At 44.6% G+C, this 23,545-nt stretch overlaps 1 protein-coding gene across 2 annotated transcripts in view; it reads left to right on the top strand.

Moving 5' to 3' along the window:
* LOC144785951 (hexosaminidase D-like) overlaps nucleotides 1-23,545 on the top strand; it is a 279,553-nt gene that overhangs the window by 98,575 nt on the left and 157,433 nt on the right. For both annotated transcript variants that reach the window (XM_078664840.1, XM_078664841.1), the window contains one exon: nucleotides 6,945-7,032. In XM_078664840.1, the coding sequence (XP_078520966.1) occupies nucleotides 6,945-7,032 (88 nt within the window). The remainder of the gene's footprint in view (nucleotides 1-6,944; nucleotides 7,033-23,545) is intronic.

Consider the following 23,545-nt stretch of genomic DNA (forward strand, 5'->3'; position numbering starts at 1 on the left):
GCAAGTAAACTACTTCCATTTACTTTTCACACACTACGGATAGATCTCTTCTGCCTACCCTTCACACAAGCATTGGAGAACCTGCTACTTCCCTAGACTCATCCACCTTTCCGGGATATATCCAAGTCTAAAGTTTCCCCAGCGAGCCCCTTTGCTTTCACCCAAGCTCCGATGAACCTGCTACTTTTCCGGTGTGACCCTCACTAGGTTATGCCACAATAGGAATTTTGCCAATGAACCTCGTTGCTAACATTTATTCAATCATATATTCAGAAAACCCTAGTTAGTGCTTCCAGTTCTACCTAACCTGCACTAACCTTCCTGGAGTAAGTGACCTCAAAGCAAGTGGATTCTCTTCACCACTCGCTATTCAATTCCCCGGGGATTCCCAACAACATAGAAGACGTTTTTCGAACGAATGGATAAATACATATAACAGTATAATTACAAGAATAACGATTTTAAAACATTTCATAATTTTTCAAAGCAAACATTTTCAAGTGAGTGATCAAATCACCTGAACTGCCTACCCTCTTAGCAGCAACAGGGTTTGTTACTTAGCAGCATCCAACTTATCTAGTCCTACCTAACTTTAACTATTCCCTAACCATTACCTCTGCTACCAGTAAATTACTGATAGAGATCGTGGGTCACCCGACCAATAATTTCACCATATAGTTTTCGGGCCCATAAATTTCAATTCACCATATACATTAATCAGGCGACCTCACAAATCTACCATCAGCAACCCTGATTCCTTCCCTTTATTTTAGTGTACCCGACTTACCAATCCACCGTTACGGGTACCTATGACCACAATGGATCAGGGAGCTAGCTGTGAAGAAAGGCAGGCAAAATACAAACCCAATTTCATGAACTTTGATTTTCATAAAATGACCACGGACAACTGAGAAGTTTTAAAAGTTTTATCTAGAAATCAGTATCTGCGAGTATTAGGCTTACAGTTAAAAGGCAATCAATAATCAAGATAACAAAAAGCACATAACCATACAAAAAAAGTGTAAGGGTAATCATTTAAGTTTGTAAATAGAATGACAGGGAACACGCTAAGTAGACTTAAACTGAAAATCAAGAATGGACATCTATAAATGAGCAAGCTTAGTGCATGTACTAAAATTATGCTATTGGGACGTACTTCATGAGAGAAAAAATTTAGAAACTTATACACCTATAGAAAGGGTAAAAGGTAGAAACCCGCTATAATTCTAACGTTATATCATTAACTGTAGTTTTCAGGAGAGAAATATAAACACATCTAATTCATAAACAGTACGGGGAAGAATTGTGCTCTAAAAAGGTAAGGTAACATAGAAACATACTATGAGAATAAAATGCAATAGGTTTTCATATGGTAGACTGCGGAAAGCATGGAAAATATAACATGTGCAAAGGTATGTCTTTATTGAAGCAAAGACAGAAAATAGAAAGGTGCAGTATAGAGTTCTCAGCCCTATCTATATATTTACCTAGAATGGTGTGAAAACCAACCCGGGCCACGGATCAGTCAAGGACAGGAAATACCCCAAGGAATAGCAGTCATCAATGGGACAGCAGGTGCAGAATGGACACCCCAGGACAGGACAGGAAACCCAGATTAGGATCAGGACAGGACCACCAAGGCACGACCAGCACCCGCAGTTCGGAAGCAACGCCTGCGCTCCACCCTCTCTGCAGCTATCAGTCAGAACCCCGATTGGGTTAGCGAACTCCCCAGCAAAGTGCTCCGCCAGCACTTAAGGTTTAGTAAAACCTTCAAAAGTCTATGGTCAATTTCGGACAGAGTGCTCCGCAGCGCTCTGTAAATTCAGTCACCTATTGAGTGCGTTGGGTCAGTGACAGGTCAGCTATTCAGACAAGTCGGACAAATTCTATAGCTAAACCTAGGCTAGATATACTGTTTCGGGTCTGTGTACCACCCCCCAAATGTTGCAAAGTGTCAGAATCCACAATTTCGATTGGTCCCAAAGTAGGCTAGGTTAACACACCAATCAGAATTTACTTCTACAAGCTCACATTTGCATTCTTGGGTACGGCCTAGCAAGATTGGGGTTCCCATGAGAAGTCGCACTGAATACAATAGGAAGAATACATTGTTAATAAAGTAACAGTTTTCAGTTTCTCTGGCTGGGTGAAGGTGCATCTTCCCAGGCACATCTTGGCAGCGACTTTCTCTTGGCGCTGTGTCAATGCCACCTCGCTACTTCTGATTCTGCGCAGTACTGCACTCCAACATCGACTCCCAAGCACCCCATCACCCCTCCGTACAGACGATACATGAAAAGTAAGCGAAAACAAATTAAAACATAGAAATAAATGAATCAACTACATAACATGATTGTGTACTTATGATTTATCACTATAAAAATATACTATGCAGTTATGTTTTAGTGCAATACACAATAACACGAGAGCATCTGCACAAGCTTCATCATATTATTACACAAGCAGCCATCTTGTGGCTATTACGCATGCGCACCCTTTCCCTCCAAAATCACAACTACGTCACGTCACGTGAGTGTGACTAACGCATGTGCAGAAGCAATATTCTAAACGACGGCCATGTTAAAGACACAAATTAATCGTATTAGTAAAACACATAGGCAAGCATCACTAGGATACATGTATAGAGTAAAAATAAAGGAAATTAGTAAGACGTACAATTGGATTACAGAGTTATACATGAATCGAGGTTCTTGATTTCAGCAAGTCGCGTAATGTGCGAAATCTTGCTTCATCAGAGCTACGTCAGCAAACAAGATGGCTGCTTAGGCTCCCGGCTCCGCCGACCTCCATATCCGGCCACAATATCCTGTACATTATCCTGATTTTACGCCTAGCCTCTGTGTACATGAACTGTTCCGCACTCCGATGGTGAAATCCGGGAACTTTTATCAGCTGGTTTGACGAAGTTACATCGAGTTGAAGATTGTGGCCTACTCCAGCGGTGAAGCCGGGGCCTCGAGTACTTTCACAGCCGGGCTGCAGTGCAACAACATCGGCCGGGAGACCCAGGCTGGGTCCGGTCAATCGGAGTTGAGGCTTTGTTTAAGCCCGAATTTGGCGGCTTTCGTTTCTATTGCTCAGCATCGATGGAGGGGTGACTCTGCTTGCTGTTGGCTGCGGGTGGGGGTCCCCGTCCCGCGGACCCGGTATTGGGCCCGCCGGGTTTCGGTGGGTCGGGGTCTCTGGCCTGCGGCCTTAACCGGGTTGACCGTGGCTGCGAATAAAGACTGGTCACCCTCCGCATCTGCACATTCGTGATCCTGTTTGTCCCCCCTGAGGATGCCAGATTCACCCGGGGAGGTGATTGTGATTGGTGTCGGGTGTGAGATTATGGATCGAACTGTGCTTGAGCCATCGCTGAGGTCAATATTGGCAGAAATTAGGGCGTTTCATTCACATGTGGATGCCTTATTTTGCAAATTGGAAACGCGCCTCTCTGAGATGCTCCTGGTGGAACTGGACCCAGCCTTATTGTTAGAGCAGCAATCTGCAGCCATTCAAACCGCGGCCATTTTGACTCCGTGCGGGAACCCCGTGAGGAAGCAAGTATTGAAACCATCGGATGGTGCCCCGGAGGAAGGTGTTCCCGAGGTCGTCAGTGTATTGCCGAACCTTCCACCACTATCGACTTTGGAGGTATCAAAAGGCGTTTCCCTCCCGGAGACTTTTGTTCTTGACTTTCTATTCATTTTGTGGTCGTCTTCTCCTTTCTTGGTGACTTTACGACTCCTGGGCAAGATACATAGGGACTGTCCATCTAGGAGGGAGAGTTCTTCTGCGTCTGAAGTTCTTGTGGACTCACTGCCTATGAGTCGCCATAGATTGATTCTTGATGACTCCTTTCATCCCTCTATTACTCCTTTGTGTGCCTTTGGGTCCTGCTGGGGGGGGGGGGTTCGTGTGCTGGTTCGGAAGGGCCAAGGTTAAGATCAACTAGGTCGGGACGGGTTGGAGTGGCTTTTACGGGTGTTCGACCTGCAACTGTTCGATCTAAAAGGCTGGGCGGTTAATTACGGTGCCCCCTAATTTCTTCTATAAGTGTTGTCATACGTTGGTCTTTTAGGGATAGGGGGTGTCTGTTTCTGGCGGGGGGACTAAAGGGGCTGGGAGCCCAAACGGATCAGCCCTCCTCCATTCTTTTTCCTACTTTTAGGGTTTTAGTTATTAGGGGCCACAGGCACGCTGCTAGTGGGGTCAGGCTGTAGCCATTTGCAGGGGTGCAGGGTGGGGGGTTGGAAAGGGTTTTTTATTTTGCCTTTTTTTCATTTCTATGGCCTTTTTCTTCCCTTCCCTAAAGGATCAGTATAGCTTGTGAATCATTCGGATTCTTATTATGTACTTGTATTTAGTGCTTATGCTTTTTATGATATCCTGATTCCGGGTGGGCAGGCCCTGAGATTTGGCGCTCAACATTGAATGTATATTGTATTGTCGTTTGCATCGATCCATATGCTTTGGCGCCAATGTTCCATTATAGCCGTTTTTACGTGCATATCTTGTCTCTCGCCATGTCCCCCGTATTCTTCTGTTTGATTGTATGGCACCTGATCCTTTCTTAAATAATATAAAATAGAACCTCTGTCTCATCCTGGGACTCAGTTGTGCATTCTAATACAAGTTCTATCCTGAATCGCTGCCGGACCTCAGGGTTGTCGGCTGATGAGCTGTGTCGTACTGTGATATATGCGGTCTTAATTTTGTTTAGCGGCCGGCCCCTGCGGTTGTAGGCCCACGCTTGTATTTTTATTGAATGCTACAATAAAGGTTTATAAAAAAAAAAATACATATCCATAATTCCATATCACTGTACGATTTCCTTTGTCCTATACAATGTGATCAGTGCTAATAGATTATGCAGCAGTTTCGGTGGTGTGGGAGTCTAAAACCACTTTCCTCAAGGCTTATTGAATAAAGTCTTCCCAAATAAAAAAAAAAATGACTTACATAAAAATACATTAAATGCCAAACCTCGGTCCAAAACTTCACAATGGCACATTTATGTTGAAAAACCCACAATGGGTTAAACGGACATTCTTTTCGGGAACATCCTTGTTATGAGCAGTCATAAACAATGAATATATTATTACTCCCAATCTCAAACTTCTTGTGGTAATTCCACTTTGTTAGCATCATTGAAGACGAAAAAACGCCCAACAATGAGCCTTTGTATCTCTCCATCTTGGACTACCGCCCAACCGTGAGCATTTGCATCTCTCCTTCTCAAACTTCATTGTGTGTTGCCCAACTTCAAATGATATCCTTCAAATGACTCCACTATGTAAATAGTTGTCACCTCTACCGATACGAGGTTGGTTGACCCTGCTTAACCACTTTGCTATCCCTTGTAATTGTGCATTGAGGTAGAACAAATTAGATTGCATTGGTTTATTTAAAAAAAAGGTATTTTAAAAGAGTTTGCTGTATCAAATAATTATTGTATTGGCTGCTTTGACTGGTTGGCTCTCTGCTTAAATCCACCTCGCGCGGCGGGCGCCTAGCCATCCACATTTACTACCTGCAGCTATACATTGTCACCAAGAACAGCTATTGATTATAATCTTAAACTTTTTATAGAGAAACAAGGGTACCCTGTAAGTCGAGAAGACCCTACCAAGAACAAATATATATTAACAATGTTACACAGAACTACATTGCGACCTGTGTTGGTATTATCCAAATGGAAAAATGTGTTTATTAAACAAGTAATCCAAAAGAAAAAACAAAGTATAATTAAAGTGCAGTGGGTAAAAACAGGGTTGGAAATCACCAGATTTCAAGACCTCAGGCATTTGCACCCCCAGTCACAATGTAAAAAACGTCTTGTGCTCCACATGAATCCTAATAATAATAATTAATAATAATTAGGTTTCAATAATAAGTAAATCGGAGTCAACATGTGGTTGTGGATGACGTTTCGATCCCAGCAAGAGTAGGGGATCATCATCAGGACAGCAAGATATATGCCTGAGAAATAGCCCAAGCAAGGGCCAAAAATTTCAGAAGGGAGGGCTGGGGAGGAAGCAGGGGGGGGGGTGGTGTTTGGAGAAAGGAAATAAAGGGGGAGCAGGTACAAAAAAAGAGATGAGGGTTAGGGACGGTTCAGCAATGCTCTTTTATCATTTTCACTGCTAACGCCGTGAAGTTTACTATCATCGCCACCATGCCTAGCTACCATGTCGGACCTGTCTTTCTGTGTGCCTCACCTTGGTATATGTGAATTGCTAATTGCCGAACCCTCCCTAACTCTTTTTCTGTCCATGCCTCCGCCCCCCTTCTTTTTGTCCTTTTTCCTTTCTTCAAATCCCTGCTCCTTCCCCTCTCCCCGCTCTCCCTTCTGAAAGTTTTGACCCTACGCAGGCTATTTCTCAGGCATATATCTTGCTGTACTGATGATGATATAATTTATTCACCCATATCTTATTATTGCAATTGATATATTGGATTATTTCTATCCAATATCATTAATTTACTTACTCTAGTGAATCCATCAGGCAAAATATTATTGCATTTCAGATTGAAAACAATAGTAGATTGGGTGAAGCAAATAAGCTTAAATGCTTTCTGCTGCCTAGCTATTTATCACTGACTTAGCATATGGCTAGTGCAGTCTGAGAATCTTAAAGTAGTCTTGGTTCACTAGAGAAAGGCCTCCTATTGAATTCCGAAAGCTGTTATCTGCGGATTGTGTTAATGGGTAGATTTGCAAAGGAGACAGGTTCTTTCAGCTACTGCTGAACATCCAATCATTTGAGCATTGCCATTAATTTGAGGAGTCTTTGACTAAAGTATTCCTGAGTTACACATTTAGCACTTTTTGGGACAAATCATCTAATTGAGGTTCTGAGCAGAAGTTAAGTCACTGAGACACAGTCTAGTGTGTGTGGCCATTGTATGTAACTAACGTTTTACTTTCTTCATAGTGAACAAGACATTGAGAAGATCCTGCATTTGGCTGAGATCAATAAGTTGGAAGTGGTCCCTTTGGTGCAATGCTTCGGACACATGGAGGTAAGCCAGGGGCCACATGTTAACTAGTATAAACTTTTTCCATTCTGTGTTCAAAAGTCTTGTACTGTTTGCAGAGGCTGTTGGCGTAGGACTGGGTTATGAGCATGTGCTTACGTCTGGTGCTTTATGGAATTTACAACTTGACAGGGTTTATATTTGACAGTTGCTGTTCACAAGAAAAGTAATCACTTTCACTAATTTTTGCATTAGCTTTATTTTATTCTTTTGTGAATCATTGAACATATCTGATAGCCATTGTGCTTTTCAGTATGGGAGAGGAGAGAGGAAGGAAGGTTATTTAGTAGCTCATCACTGACCGGTCCAGCAATGATCCACTAGATTTGCATTCATGCCATGACTCCAGGTATCACCTGGAGAAATAATTTAAAAATCCTGTTTTATACAGAAACTGGAAATTGATTTGGGCTGGTGACTCAAAGCAGCAAACCTCTGGCACATCATATTTTGGATTTTTCCTATAAAGACTGTTTTCTCTTCAGTTCATCCTAGGAACTACTAAGCTAAGCAAAAAAGCTATCCTGGTGGGTAAGTCTAGGCCTAGGCAGAGTCAAGTGTTGATTGCATGAAGTTAAAGCCTTGCTGAATAAAGTTGTTGATCACTGTGCATTGACTAATTTTTCGGTGGATGGTTCAGGCTAATCCTAGGCATAAAACCCATGGGCAACACTTACTGGGAAGAGTTTTGTGATAGCCTTTTGTGAGTTGCATGAGGTTGTTATCCTATTTGATGTGGCACTAAGTCATAGTCTATTTGGAAACATTAGGTCTTCACCCCTGTGCAGACTTTGAGGAAGTCTCTTTTTATTTTCAATTGTGTGGGAAGGCAGGTTCCAGTGATGAACCCCTTAGGTGACGAGATATGCTTCTAAATCCTTTGAACTGTCTGGATAGCTGACAGTCTAGTTTGGGTTGTCGACCTGAAATTTGGATGTTTAGTAGCCTGAAAGATATCAAGTGGCTGGGGAGTTCAGCTTACTATCTAGAGCAAAGGTCTCCACCTTTTTTCTGTAACAAGAGAGAGCCAGTTGTGTTCAGTGAAAGCTATCCTTAACTACTAATATCAATAGTATTGTAATAGTTACTGCATTAAACAAGATTATATTAGTGGCCAACCTATGCAAGACTGTCAGCAATGACCACCTCAGTGTGCCAGGCATAGTTACCAGTAACAGTGTAAAAAGGCTGCTGTTAATTTGGAATTCAGTTACATACGTAATACATAACACCCATAGCTGCAATTCACATGGCACCATGTTAATATTAGTAATAAGTCTTCCCAATGACACGTGAGTTATCACAGAAATTTCAGCTTCACACATATTTTTGAAATTCAGCCATTTGTCTCCAGGCATCTTATGAGTTCTGAAAATACACACATTTTTGTCTCAAATATACACTTTTCAATTTTAGTAGAAATATATTAATTCCACCAAGAAAACGTTTCTAATTAACTAGGCTGGTACACAGGAGAGCTACTCAAAGGCAGTTGGATAGCTACTAGTAGCTCACAAGCTACTCATTGGAGAAGCATGAGTTTTTTTATGTGCAGCCATCACAGGGCCTTTATGTCCGTTATGATGTGGTTGCAGTAATGCTGAACAAAAATGAGCTAGTCAAAATGGTTCTCTTTGGAGTTTCAAGAACAACGTTTTGGATGACTAATACAAATAGACTTACAATAGTTTAGCCTTGCAATTAATGCTGCTAGTACCAATACAATTTTATGTAGCTGGTGAAGTTGTTGAAATGTGTCCTTTCTGACTGCTTTGATCTGGGGATAGAAGTCTCCTATTATTCCAAAGTTACACACCATATGGCCAAGTGTTAAGGAGGCCTTAAGGAATCTGGCCAGGTGAAAGAAAGAGTTGAAGATGCTACAGAGCCAATGAGGGTGAGTCTTCCTAGTGTTAATGAAGCTAGTTCAATAACATCCATTGCTGAGCATAGTGCAAATGGTTAGTTAGTGGTACACTTAAAAAAGTTGACTTCTAATCTGGAGATATGAATTTGGCGTGGTGAGCAGGGCATCTTGTTTATGCACCAGTTAACGTATAGGCCTCCAACCATAGATCTGAGGGCCTTGTCCTCCATGGACCACTATGTCTTTTGTAAGTGATTTCCAAGAAGACTGTGGCCCATCCATTGTTAGTATCTGGGCAATGGAGAAGCCGGTGCAAATTCTATATTCACCGTTTGAGTGTCTCCCATTTGTAGTCCTTTCACTGTTCCCGCTAGAAGAGGGAAGCAAGTGAAAGGAGATTGGCTTTACTCAGTTAGGCCTAGCCTAACAAGTTTTCTCTAGTTTAAAAAAAAAAATATATATATATTTTTTAATATAGTGGTTTCCCACCAAAAAACAACAAAATGCAAAAGGCAGTGGGAAGAGTCAACATATCAAAGGTCATGTCAGAAAGGGGCAGAAGGGTGACCACAATATACTGATATTAATGTGGTTCTGGGAGCTAGGAATATTTGACTTGAAATGCGAGGCCATGAGTAGGGTGCAGTGGAACCAAGGGGAAAGGTGATTACCCTATTATGGTCAGGAGTGTACAGAGTACAAGGCTTTGAAAAATGGAACAGGGTCATAGTGGGGTAATCTCAAATAATTTAAAAGAATACATTTCCTAGTGTAGGTTCCAAACATCAAAGGCTGTTTTGTACCTTTTCATCTTTTCAGGAACAATTGTCTGCATAGTTTCTTGATGTTATATAGCAGATATTCAGGAGGCCAAATAGGTGGGACCATATGGCATTCAGATTTATAGGGCTAATTTGTTTGAAATGTTCCGTTCAGTTCTCTGATGATGATAAATAGAGTTCCACCACTGTGTGGAGGAAGGTCGATTTCAAGCCTTTCAGCCAGTCATAGTTTTCTGAAGAACAATTGCACTGAGTAGGTGTAACACCACTACTGCTCATTAGTGGATTTTACTTAATGACGGCAGTGTCCCATGAAGAATGAAATAGATTATTTATGTTATTGAGGTGCATTCGGTACATAAATGGACTCTTTTCTAAATGTGCTTCTGTATTTATTATGAAATAAAGTTAATCAGGCCTTAACACAGGTGTGGCGGGCGTAGCCTGAAGGAGGACACATGATGGTGTCTCTTGTCTGAGCTCTCCAGCCGGGGCTCCTATAAATGTCTGACACATAATCACAACGGGTCCAAAGGAGGCAACAGCCGACCGCCCTCGCCCTGGGGACAGCCTGATCATTAGTGGAGTGGACTGTGTGGTGAATGTGGCTGTACTGCCGCGGGTGAGCCAAATACAGCCGCACACCAAAGATGGCTGCCCACACTGATGCCGCATCCCTCCCTAAGTGCAGCCAACACTGAATGAATCTGCCCGGCCACCAGGAATACTTGTTTTACTGCACTATGGGGGCACTGCCTACGATATTGGTCGGGCAGTGGAGCGCTGCAGGTGAGGTCTGCGGCGCTCAGGGAATACATTACCATCCTTGAAAAGACCCGACTCCTTCCTTGAGGCCACTGAGGGCGTCCTTTGGACTCGCCTTCCTCCTTGATGGAGCGTAATCATGCCCCATTCCGGCAGTGGAGTTACTGGATGAGGGGGCCTTCCCTCATGTCCTCTTTGCACCAAAAGGCACCTCCTCAATTGAAGACGTGATGGCGGCCATGAAGATACCTAGGAGTGGTGGTGTAACGAAGGCTGCTGATTAGGCGCTGCAGGGGCGTGGCACCCCTGATCTATCTTCATTGGCAACGAAGGGAATATCTAATCCCTCCTCCAGGAGATGAACAGGAATATCGCTGCCATGACTGGCAGTGTTACCAAAACACTTGCAGATCTTGACCAAACAGTGAAGTGGGTAGAGTCAAGCATAGACCTGGTGGAGACGACAGTACCACAGCTAGATCAGGTGCAGGACGACCTGATAGAAGGGTGTTAGCAGTTGAAACCTAACAACAACTCATAGGAGACATGCTAGAGGACTACGAGAATCATTCCCAGCGCAACAACATCCGTATTAGAGGCGTGAGCGCCTCTGTTCCTAATGCTGAGCTTGACAACTGTGGACAGGAGTTGTTTAAGCACATTCTCCAGTACACTGAGGGCTGTGATTTCACCCTCGATCGTACTCACCGTGTTTTCTCTACATACCAGAAGCGGAGCCAATTGGCACTGGATGTGCTCACCAGAGTCCATTTCTATAGGGTTAAGGAGGACATTTTAAGAGCAGCTCAGAAGATGGATTCCATCACTTCAGGGGTGATAGCCTCACTCTTTTTCAGGATATATCCATCCAGACCCTGGCCAAATGCTGTAACCTTCGGGATGTACTGTTTTACCTGCGCGATAAGAAAATCCAGTATCACTGGGGCCTCCTGCTGTGTTTATTCTTCACCATTGACAACAAACGGGTGTCCTTGTGCACGTCGAATGAAGCCTGAACCCTGCTGCTTATTGACCCTCCCTCCGAGGATGGTGGTGCTTCGACGGCATCACTCCACGCCCTGGATAAATAGCAACAACTACCTACAAAGGCTTTCAAGAAACTCTCACGGTGGTGTGATCGGCATATGGACCAACCTGATCCGGACAATGATTGATAAACTTCTGTACGAATGTTGCTTCTGGAGGAGTCACCAGGCCTGAGGATGGGGCAACTGCTGAATCATCTGCCCCATTAGCAAAACTGTTCCTTCATTTGGTAGCCTTTTTCAGACTCGTACAGACCCCCTATTTATGTGATATCCGTCTCTACGCAGGACCCCGGGATACCCTTGAGAGCTACCCCTTTTGGTACATCCGATGGTCATTGTCTGACTGCCAAACTTTTTAAAAAATGTTTTATTGTCTGTGGTGTTGTTTTTCCTGATGTTGTTCCACTTAGTTGTACAGTTCCAATCCTTTCCCTCATTCACTGATTTAGGGCGTGCACAACCCTCCAGGGTTCACTTGGTCTGGGCATGAGATTCGGCTAGGTCTGTGAGGGCCTTACTTTCATTTTCAAGTTTGCTCAGCAACATGGCCCACACAGATGATGAGATTACACCCTTTGGTGCTCACCACAGTGTCTCCTTGTAGCTTCCCTAAACATCCAGGGTCTTAACTCTCCGATGAAGATGGAAATCGCTTCTAAAATGACTCCATTCCAAGAAGGTAGATATTGCAATGCTTCATAAGACACATCTCCTAGCGCCAGATACCAAAAGACTCCACTTCTACTGGTACCCGTTACAGTTTCATTCACCCGACCACAACAAGACCAAGGGCGTGGCTCTCTATATTAGACAAGACTTGCCTAGGGGTGAGTTAATCTTAGGGGAGGATTTCAATATAGTCTTGAACTCCACCTTGGACCGTTCTGTAGCACGGTATAACACTTACTCGATTCCCTCCAACCTTATGCAAGGTATGCATGACATGAGTTTGCTGGTTATTTGGAGGTAAACCCATGCAAGGGAAAGGGACTATACATACTACTCTCATGTAGATAAAAAACACACATAGATTGACCTCTTTTTAATAGTTACTTCAATCCAACCGAGGGTAGTTTTGACTTCTTTAGGCACCCAGACCCTCTCTGGCCTCTCCCCAGTATTCCTGGTCTTAGATGCTGCTACACTCCACCAGCAAGTGACCCCACAGTGGTATGTTAATGAAATGGTATTCTGAGATCTGGCGTTACGTGACTCCATCCGAGAGTCCTTGGAGCATTAGTTTAAGGAAAATGATACTGGGGAGGTATCGTGGGCTACCCTGCGGGATGCAGCAAAGGCGGTACTGAAAGGGGAGCTTATAAATCACACATCCACCTTTCTTCGATTAGCCAAGACTCCGAAGGCAGACCTGGAGAATCCTTTGTCCCTGCTCGAGTCCCTGTTTTAGGCCACATGCTTCCATAAGGTCTATAGGGAACTGAGAAGGGTTTGCTGTGTATTAGAACAGGTCTACATGGCAGAAGGGGCACATAAACATAAACTATTGTATATCAACCATAAATACTACTAAAAGGGGGATAAAGTGCATTGGTTGCTGGTTCATAAACTGAAGCGGGGGCAAGGCAGAAACCATATTTCTGCCATAAGATACGGGGCAGGGTTTCCTACACAGACACAACCAATATTGTTGATATTCTTTAAGACATACTATACACTGCTCTATCAAGCCCACCCTCCATCCGTAGTTTCTCAGACCGCCCATTTATGTGACTTCTCCTTCCCCTATGTGGACCCCCACTTGACCAGGAACTGGAAGAGCCCATAACCCCAGAATAGGTGAAGTCGGCCATACACCAATTGAAAGCCAATGAGGCCGCTGGGCCAGATGGGTTCTCAGTGTCCTTTCATGAAGCTTTTTGTGTATGGTTAGCGGAATTCCTCTCTAAGGTCTACAGCTCTTTTCTTGCCACCAAATCTGTCACACCTACCACAATAGAATTCACATTAACCCTACTGTTGAAACCGGGCAAAGATCAGTTGGCCTGCTCCACCTGTTAAACTTTGATGTCAAAATATTTAACTCCATCTTAGACCCCCGTCTACACTCACATCTGGCTGCTGTTGAGGTCTAGTTACCAGTCAAGTTTTGTCTGAAATAGGCAGGCTGGTGATAATGTGTGACTGGCAGTGAATGTGATTGATGTGGCAGAACACTCCAAAACAACAACCCTTCTTCTCTCGTCAAACACGGAGAAGGCTTATGGGTTCTTTGTGGGGGTTTGACTATTTACTGCAGGCGCTTTCTGCATTTCAGTGAGGTGCCCAGAAGGCATAACCTTTTCCTTCGCAATTTGTGCCTTACCTTAAATCAGTACGGACAAGCAACCATGTGCCCTCCATTCAGCCACCAGCGAGGGTACTCGTCTTAGAAAGCAAATTCCCCTCCAGCAGTACTCAGGTCTTCTTTGCCTCCCATTGGAATTTCCACCATTTGCATTCTCTAGTGAGTTTGTCTTGAATGATGAGTCAAAAAGAGTTAAATCAAGCTGGGAAAAGCAACAAAAATGACACTGTTACCAAATGCTTCTACTTTGTTTCACAAAGAGATTATTGCAGTAGTTCACCAAAAATTGACAGCTGTTCCTTTTGCCCATCTCTGCGTCTCCCCCCTTTCAGTTCGTGTGTGTGAGAAGGTAGTGTTTTAGATGCCGACGCCGCTGAAGACTCAGACATACGAAGACCAGTTAGCGGTCCTGAGACTGTTGGAAATGGCATCTGACTGTCCTTCCCATTTAGAGTTGTCCACCTTTCACTATTTCTAGCATCGCTATGTCTGTGCAAAACTGACATCTAAAGCTTTAAGGTCTTTTGGAAAACATTCAAAATGTCCTGGCCTCCATGATTGCTGTTTTTCAGGTAGCGCCATCTGTGACAGCATGGCTACCTTGCACCATTGCAATGTGGAGATGCAATCATTGAGACGTTGTGCCCCAAGGAGTTGCCTAAGGCAGAAAAAGACTGTACTGATAGGCAGGGAACACCAAATACAACTACCAGTGCCGGGTTGGTGGCGATGTTGCCTGGACCGGTGGTCCGACCGCAGACACTATTTCTTTAACATATCTGCCCTTAAAGGAGGAAGCGACTTGGTATCTCTTGCAATGTATTATTTACTGACCTAGTACCTGCTAATACTTACTTCAATCTCTTCATCATTAGACAGTATTACGTCTTAGATGTTGCTCTGAAGTTACTAGGATCTCACCCAGGGGAGATTAATTCCTCAGGACCTGCTTGCCTACAGTACATTGGCAACATTTCTATTTTTCACTTTACACAAGGGACAATTGCCTGCATGTGTGCTGTGTGCTGCAAAACAACACTTGAACGGCTGTGCTTCCTCCCAGTAAAAGAGACCTGTATACAATGTGCATTTTTTGGAATGTAAAAACGATAATCTGAGTATTTACAGTCTCTGTCATTCTTTCTTCACACACCTTGTGCAGCCTGTAATCAAGAGAGTGCCTGCAGAACCCAGGAAGACACTAATCTGCTCATGAAAACACTCTTTAGGCAACCTTTAAACTCGGAGCGTAAATCATTCAGACCACCAACACACCCCATAGACCCACCGTATTCTATGGATGGGAACCTGGGAGAGCGAAATCCTCTAAGAGAGTCCTACCGACTCTATCTTTGGCATAGCAAGGGACAGACTCATTCCACTCTAGTCCTCTATTTAAAGAGCCTTGTTTTTACACAAGTATAGTATCTGCTGTTTCGCAACCTACCTGACCCAACATGGCACAGTTATTCTTTCTGAAGAGCATTTTCTTTACGTCATCAGCTAATTCAGTCCTGGCTTACCCATCCACGTTATAATGATAACTGTTCCTCTTCAAGCATCCTGACCATTCATTAGGGCTACCAGCAGTTTGTGCAAGAAAGCCTTCTCATTTCTCTCTATAACTGGTCACTACTTTTGCAGCACCAGCAGCTGTTGCTATTTTGAGAGCACATGAGTGTCCTCAGTACCAGTTCTTCACTTGACTCCTCTGGGGATTGAGGTTGTGCATGGAACTGTTTTCAACTATGGATAGCCTAGCACAGGAGATCCTCCCTCTGGGGTTACTCAATCAGTCTTGTTGTATCAAACAGCTGGACATTGTGTCAGTGCCATAGTAAGGGTGCTGCGGCCCTTAATGCAAGTGAGGAAACCATATCCTGTACTGTGTTGGGAATTCAAAGAGCTATATTGGGGCAGAAGTGGGCCTGTTGCATCCTTGAGCCCCAGTACCATTACATTTGCTGCACTAATGGCAGCTAGGCCCCTTTTCTTCTTTTTTTGCACTAGGTACTTGTGAGTTTTCTTAAGTAACATGGTTCATCAGATGCCTACACAATTTCGAAACTAAGACAGTGAATGGTGTGTTCAATTAGTTTTGCATGTTGTTGTGTGAAGGACTACTAGTAGACATTGTTCCTCCAAATGTAAAGATTAACTGGGTCATTAACAGGTCAGTTCATCAGTTGAACAGTGAGAGGCGTTTTATGACAATCTATTTATAGTGTTTTACATACCCCTCTTGAGGCCTAAAGCCCTTTTAGTTGTTTAGTAAGGTGCAACTTCTTATTTCTTGTAATCTTTATAAGGTCACAGAGCACTCCTCATTAATGTCCTGGTTGACCTTCAAATGTATTGTTAAAATGGTCCTGGTGGTACTTCGGCTTATGTGGGGAAAAGTGGGTGACTGAGGGAAGTTTGGGGGAAGAGTTGGTGTGGTGCAGTGCATAACCATGTGTGTTGTGGAGAGAGTGAGGATAGATGCAGCAGCACATGTGGGTACCGTCTATTGTGTGATTGATATAAGGAGAGGTTTCTCTTGACAGTGTCTATATAGTCCATGATTATTAACGTATATGTGTCCATACGTGGGTGTGGGAACGAGACAGGAACCCTCCAAAGAGTTCTGTGACTTCTTTACTTCCTCCTGCACTAGTACTTGAACCCAATGAGCGGGTGAACTAAACATAGAGGAAGCCAAAAGCTTAAATATATTAGGATGGATACAGTTTAAGAGTTTGGGGTGACTGTCGTTGAAACACTCCCATTAAACCCAGAAGTGTGGCAATTTCCTTTAGGAGGTGTACCATAAGTTCTCAACTTTACTTCCCAGAACAATTCTCGAGGGTCGTAGGGAGCATTGTGCTCTTGTTCATTAGTCCAGGAAGTTGTGATTTACAGAGCATCAGTTTCAACCTGGTAAAGATGATATAAATGAGTTCTTGCCCTGTAACATGTTTAGAGAGGGAAGCACAATATTCTTATTAGAAGCAATATTGTTTCACTCACTGTATCGGCCCACCTCAAATTCAATAGATATTGATTCATTACCATTGCTTCTTTAGGCCATCGGGCCACAAGAGAGAGGCTAAGAAAATGTAATGGAACTACTCAGAAGCCGCCAAGTGTCTCTGGCATGCTAGGTCTCTATGTGGCATGTGGGTTAGGGTTACAAGGGTATGTTTTGAAAGATATCCCGATGTGCTTGCTGCGTCTTCCAACTACAGAGGAAAGGTTTACTCAGTGCATTGGGCCAAAGGTGTCGCTCAATTTTAAATGGTGCTCAAGTGGGTCCTCCACCATATAAAACGTCAAGAAGGTTGAAAATCTCCTCGAGTGTTGAAATTATTCCTGTGACAAATGAAGAACATACAAAAATGAAATGAAAAAAGATAAAGCTAAGGCACACGGCCTAGTTCAGGAAGGGAGACTAATCTCAAACACTTCAATTAGATGTGCTTTGGATGCAGCTGACAATGCCGCTCGGGCAGTCAATACTAGTGTCTTGCTAAGAAGGCACGCCTAGCTTCGAATTTCAGGTTTTAAACCCAAAGTCCAAGCTTCTATTTTAAATCTTCCTTTTACTAAAAATATCTCTTTGATCCTCTCGTAGACACTTCCTTATAGAAGATGAAAAAGGACACAGATGTCGCAAAAACCATGGGAGCCCTACAGTCCCCATCCAATCAGGGTTCTTTTCGTCGCTCCTTCTACAGGGTTGGGCTCCAATAAAATATCCCTAGACAACACCTCAACATCATATAGAGGCAACAGTCAGTCACCCTCTTTAAGATATTACTTTTGAGGCAGATTTAGAGGCAACAATGGCAAGGGAAGAGGTAAAGGTTAGACATCCTGCACCTCCCCCGCAACAAACAAACAGTGACTGGCCTCCTCTTCCCCCCCGATCATTTCACACCTGTCGGGGACGTCTCTCTCAATTTCTCCCCATCTGGCATACAATAACTTCAGACAGATGTGTCCTAGGAATTATCCAATCTGGTTATGGCCTGGAGCTTACCAACCATCCCTCAAACATTCCTCCAGGTTACACAACATGTCACTAGAGCATTTACAGCTCCTCAAACAGGAGGTTCGCTCTCTTCTGCCAAAGGGAGCTATAGAGACTGTAGCATTGCGATATCAAGGATCCAGCGTGTACTCCCAATATTTTCTCATACCCAAAAAGGATTTGTCTCTCAGGCCTATTTTGGACCCCAGAGAACTAAATATATTCACTCAGTTCACTTTCACATGGTGACACTTCTACAAGTGCTTCCACTCCTACAGCAAGGCGACTTTATGTCTACCCTCGACTTAAATGACTAAAAGAACACTTGTAGAGGCGTTTCCCATAGCCCTGTTAGGATTTTTGTATTGACCTCATCAATCATTTATGAATTTCAGAGGGCAAGAAGGGATGTCTTCTCTGAAGATGGCTTATCTTAAAGCAGCAATTTCTTACCCCTTCATCAAGCTGTGATTCTTTGCTAAGACCAAAGTCCCAAGTTAAACCTACATTCTTGACCCCCTTGTCCTTGAACTTGGTTTGAATGCCATTGAAAGGGCAGATGCTTAGGTTCCCAGAACATCCAAGTGTTAGCTGCATTAAGCTTTGGGATGCTATTTCAGTGTTTCAGTTGTATTAATGAACAAATAAGTGACCAAAGCTTTTCTTACAAACCTGCCACTAGCCCAGCCTAATTCTAGGGTTACCGAATATCAATACTGCCTGGTTTTAATTCCATCTCATGCTTCTTTCGTCTATCACTATAGATTTCCTTTCCCATTATGTCACACTTGTGGGTTCTTTTTTTCTTCTTTTTTTTTTTGAAACTTTATTTATCATTTTCCAAAAGAAATACACAAATAAAGGTAAGCGTACATGTTGAGTCATAATGCGTCACTCTAGTCACACACATGAAATATACAATAATCTCAGGATACTCAAACGTCATGCGTGGGCCAGGGCGAAAGGCACACAGTGGGACACAATACCAATGGTAGACCTCAGAGGGAGCGGGACCCCGCATTGATATCAACTGGATATGAACATTGCTCGAACCACCCGAGCAGCTGGAAGGAATGGCCAGTATAAACAGGGGTGCCATACATTGTGTAATACCAATCGAGTGACAAAAGTTAGAGAGCCTGCACAATCCCTCAACCAATCCCCTCAGGAACCTCCTCATAAGCAGGGGTAGTCCGGTCCCCGGTCGCGGCGCCGGTGAGATATGCGCGGTACGGTCCCCAAATGTCGATGGGTCTGGATCTAGAGGGAACCATGGAGGAGTACTCAACACTGTTGGCATTGCAGTGCGCCGTGCTCCTGAGCCAGGAACTATGTAACAGGGGGCGCCGGTCACACCATCGCAATGCCACCTCGCGCTTAGCCAATAAAAAACTCAGTGCCGCCAGTTTACGCACCGCCCTCGGAAAGTCGGCCGTGTATCCCAAAAGGGCAATCTCAGGGATGGGAACCAGATTCAGGAGTAGCATATCACTAAGTGTGCGGTGCACCCGGGACCAATAATCATGTAGCATAGGGCATAACCACGATAGGTGCGCAAAGTCCACAAATGGCCCACCGCACTTGGGGCAAGCGTGGGGTCTTGCTGGGTCTATTTTATGCAGTCGCGCTGGAGTGTAGTATAGTCGTCGCAAACATTTTAAGTGTAGAAGCTTGTGTTTACTATTGAGAGAAATGTCTCTGGTCGCCTTACAGCACCACTGCCACTGATCGTCCGAAATAGGGTAGCCCAAATCCGCTTCCCATGTGGCTCTCACCCCTTGATCCGGAGAAGGGAGAAGGTCGCAGCACATGTGGTATAGCTTAGATACTAAATGAGTTCCTGATGGGTGTTGAATAAGAAAGGTGAGGGGGGGCATCTCCTCAGGAGGGAGGGGGAACGAGGGGAATGAGGCACGCAGCAGAGCGCGCAATCTGGTTAGCACAAAGGAGTCCATAAACGTCCTCTCCGTAAAGCGATGGTCCTCTGTAAGTGAGAAGGCATGGCCGTCAGGGAACAAGTCGCCAACGATGGAAATGTGAAATTTGGTTAATGTTTGCCGCACTACAGATTCCCCAGTTATTGGAAGCCAGGTGGGACTGGGCAATGGTAGGGCCAGGGAGTACAGCTGGGTAAGACCAATAAGTCGGCGCAGTCTTCCCCACGCCCAACAGGTCGATGACACAGTTTGAATATCTCGTGGATCTCTAGGAAAGCCCGATGGTAGAGTGGTGGATAGCGACCCCGGCAGGACCAAGTCGGCTTCCGGTTTCAAATAAATAATCCGGGCGTCAGGGTGGTACCATGGATATGCGTAGGAACTTTGTGCTACCAAAAAAATAAAGGTAAAAATCAGGGACACCAAGTCCGCCACGCTCATATGGGAGTGTCAACACGCGCCAAGACACACGTGGAGTCTTGTTTCCCCACACAAGCTTCAATAATAAGGAACGTAACTGTGTGAAAAAATTTTTTGTGAGGGGTACAGGTATATTATTGAACAAATATAGGAACCGTGGCAATACTATCATTTTAATGATTGCGACGCGCCCAGCCATGGATAATGGGAGGCGATTCCATCGCTCAATCTGGCCCTCTAGGGCAGTCAGCGCAGTGCCGTAGTTTAATTTGATGATGGAGTCTGTATCCAAATGTACATGGACGCCCAAGTACTTCACCGAGTCCCGGTTCCATGTGAGGCGAAAGGGGCTAGGCCATTCAACTGTACTGGGTGTGAGTGGAAATATAACAGACTTATGCCAGTTTATACGTAGGCCTGAGAACTTGCCAAACCGGGTTATCTCCGAGATCAAAGGTTCAAGATTGATCTGGGGCTGCCGGACATAAAGGATGGTATCATCCGCATAAAGCGAAATCAAGAGTGGACCAGTGCGAAACTGGAGGCCACGGTGTAAATGTCACTCCTGAAAATGTCGGACCAATGGGTCCATCGCCAAGATAAACAATAGTGGCGACAGGGGGCAACCCTGACGCGTGCCAAGCGTCAGGCGGAACTGGTTAGTGATCGTACCGTTGAGGCGCAACCTGGCCGTGGGAAGAGTATACAATAATTCTACCATGTTCACTAAGCATTCAGGAATTCCCATACGGCGCATCACAGACATAAGGAATGGCCACTCTAAAGAGTCAAACGCCTTCTCGGCATCTAGTAGAATCGCCGCAGCCGGGGTCAACACGGTGCAGAACGGAAAAAAGGGTGCGAAGATTGAGGGAGGTGGAGCGATGCGGAACAAAGCCAGATTGGGCCGGGGATATAATGGACTCCATTAGTAGCGAAAGGCGGATGGCACTTGTGGGTTCTTTTTAGTTAATTATTTTCCTTTTGTCACTAGTTTTTAATCTTTCTCCTTTCTCACGTTCCTCTCTTTCTCCAACAAAAGCTGATTATGGAAAGAGTGTCCTGTTTGCCATTAAGTGCCAGTGCCTACTACATATGCAAATTGACCACTGTGCTGGTTCTACCTCCATTTAGGCGTAGTTCACTGATACATGTAGGAGTGAAATGTCAGCTACAATCTTTCAGGAGGTCTAGAGGAGGGCAGAAATTACCCTGGGGTACTTCTCCTCTCGCTTCCATTGAGGTGGAGGTTAAAGTTCTTATCCTCATATGCTGTGATCACTTTGTGAAAATATGTAAACATCTGTATGACTAATCTGGAGCACAAAGCAACTGTTCTTGTCTGCCTCCAATTATGCCTGGTCCACTAATACATGTAGATGGGAAATGTAGGCCACAATCTTTCAGGAGGTCTAGAAGAGGGCATAGATAATCCTGCGGTACTTATAATCTTGCTCCTATTGAGATGAAGGTGAAAGTTCTGATCCTCATATGCTGTGATCACTTCGAGAAATGATGTAAACATCTGTACAACTAATTTGGAGCCCAAAGCAACTAACATTAGCAGTACAGGTTTCATGGTGTCAGATTTCGTCCAGAAGATAATGTTTTACCCTCTCTTTTGTGGCCAAAAGAACATCACAAACAATAGCCTAGGCATTCTTGATTCCATGCTTTGGTAGACGCAATAAGGTTACAAAACAGTGATGGATGGAATGCTTCCTATCTGCAAATCAGTCTTGACCCTGATCCAGTAGCTGCAGTCGAGCCCCAACTGTCAAGCCTGGTCTTCCCTGAACCAGAACACAGGCAAACCAGGACCGGCATCACCCTAGTTATGGACTCATCAGCCAGGTACAGCTTGGTTCCAGTGACTCAGTGTGCACAGGGCCCATGTCTGGGCATACCTGTCTCACTTAGCGCAGAACAATAAGTATACAAAACAGTGATGGATGGAGTACTTTAATTAATCTCAGCCACTGGTAATCACTAAGGCTGCATCCCAGTCCATCGTTATTTTGCACACCATGCCACCTCAGTTAGGACCCAGGTCGGACTGTTCCCATGAGGAACAGGGTAAAGAGTGATTTGCATATGGCTGGGTCCAAACTGAGGTAGCATGGTGGGTGAAAAATTATGGATTGGTATGCGGCAGCCATCGACACTGTATCCCATCACAACCTGATCTAAAGACTCCACCACATCGTCATCCCAGGGAACGCTCTCAGATGGATCACCTCGTTCCTCACCAGAAGAACCCAGAGGATCCACCTCCCACCTTTCACCTCTGAATCCAATGAGTCCACCTGCGGTGTACCCAGGGCTCATCCCTACACTCCACGCAAATATGACCCTGCTGGCCAACATCATCCGATCCCACTGTCTCAACATAAATTCCTACACAGACGACATCCAACCTATCCTCTCACTCACCGACGACCCCACCACCACCAGAACCAACTTCCACAGGTGCATGACAAGCATCGCCGACTGGATGAAGAACAACTGACAAGAAGTAAATACTGATTTTGGCAACACATGGATCGACTCCTGGTGGCCATTAGACCTAGGACCCACTACCTCCAACCACACCAGAAACCTTGGAATCATCATTGACAACAAGCTCACCATGAAATCATAGACCAAGACCGCCTGCTTCCTCACTCTGCTAATGCTACGTAAGATCTTCCATGACAGAAGCCCTCATCACCAGCTACGGCAATGCTCCCTACGTAGAAATCGCTGCACACTTTCAGGGGTGGCCGCGACCGCTCTCGGTGGGGTGGTAGCGAGGATTAGGAGCGTGGGCTGCTTTAAAAAAAATCCAGAAAATAAAAACGTACCTTGCTTCCACCAGGTCCTGCGTCTTCTCTCTTGCTCGCCTGTGTCCGACTTCAGGTCAAAACAGGAAGCAGGCAGCCAGGCTCCCACCCCTAAGCCAATCACAACGCTGGAATGCAGCCTGCATGGAGAACAGGGATGTGCTCATGACAAACAGTCATTTCGCACAGGAGTGTTCTACCACTCCTCCCCTGCAGCTCCGCCCGCCCCCTCACGCACTGCCGCAGCAGGAGGAAACAATAAAATTATAATAACATTCAGTTATCATTTTATTTTTTCCTTTCTTTTCTGCTCCTGGCAGTGGGGCGACGATCCTCTGCCTTAGCAGAGGAGCTGCCACTGACCTCCTCTACAGAGATTTCAGACCATACAGAATGCCGCAGCCAGACTCATCCATGGCCTTCCCTGACGAAACCACATCACACCCCACCTCCGGAACCTCCACTGGCTTCCTGTAGAGAAAATATGCCAATTCATACTGCTGAAACACGCACACAAGGCTCTAAGCAACCAAGGACCC

This window comes from Lissotriton helveticus, chromosome 10 (genome assembly GCF_964261635.1).
Source record: "Lissotriton helveticus chromosome 10, aLisHel1.1, whole genome shotgun sequence".
Classification (NCBI taxonomy): domain Eukaryota; kingdom Metazoa; phylum Chordata; class Amphibia; order Caudata; family Salamandridae; genus Lissotriton; species Lissotriton helveticus.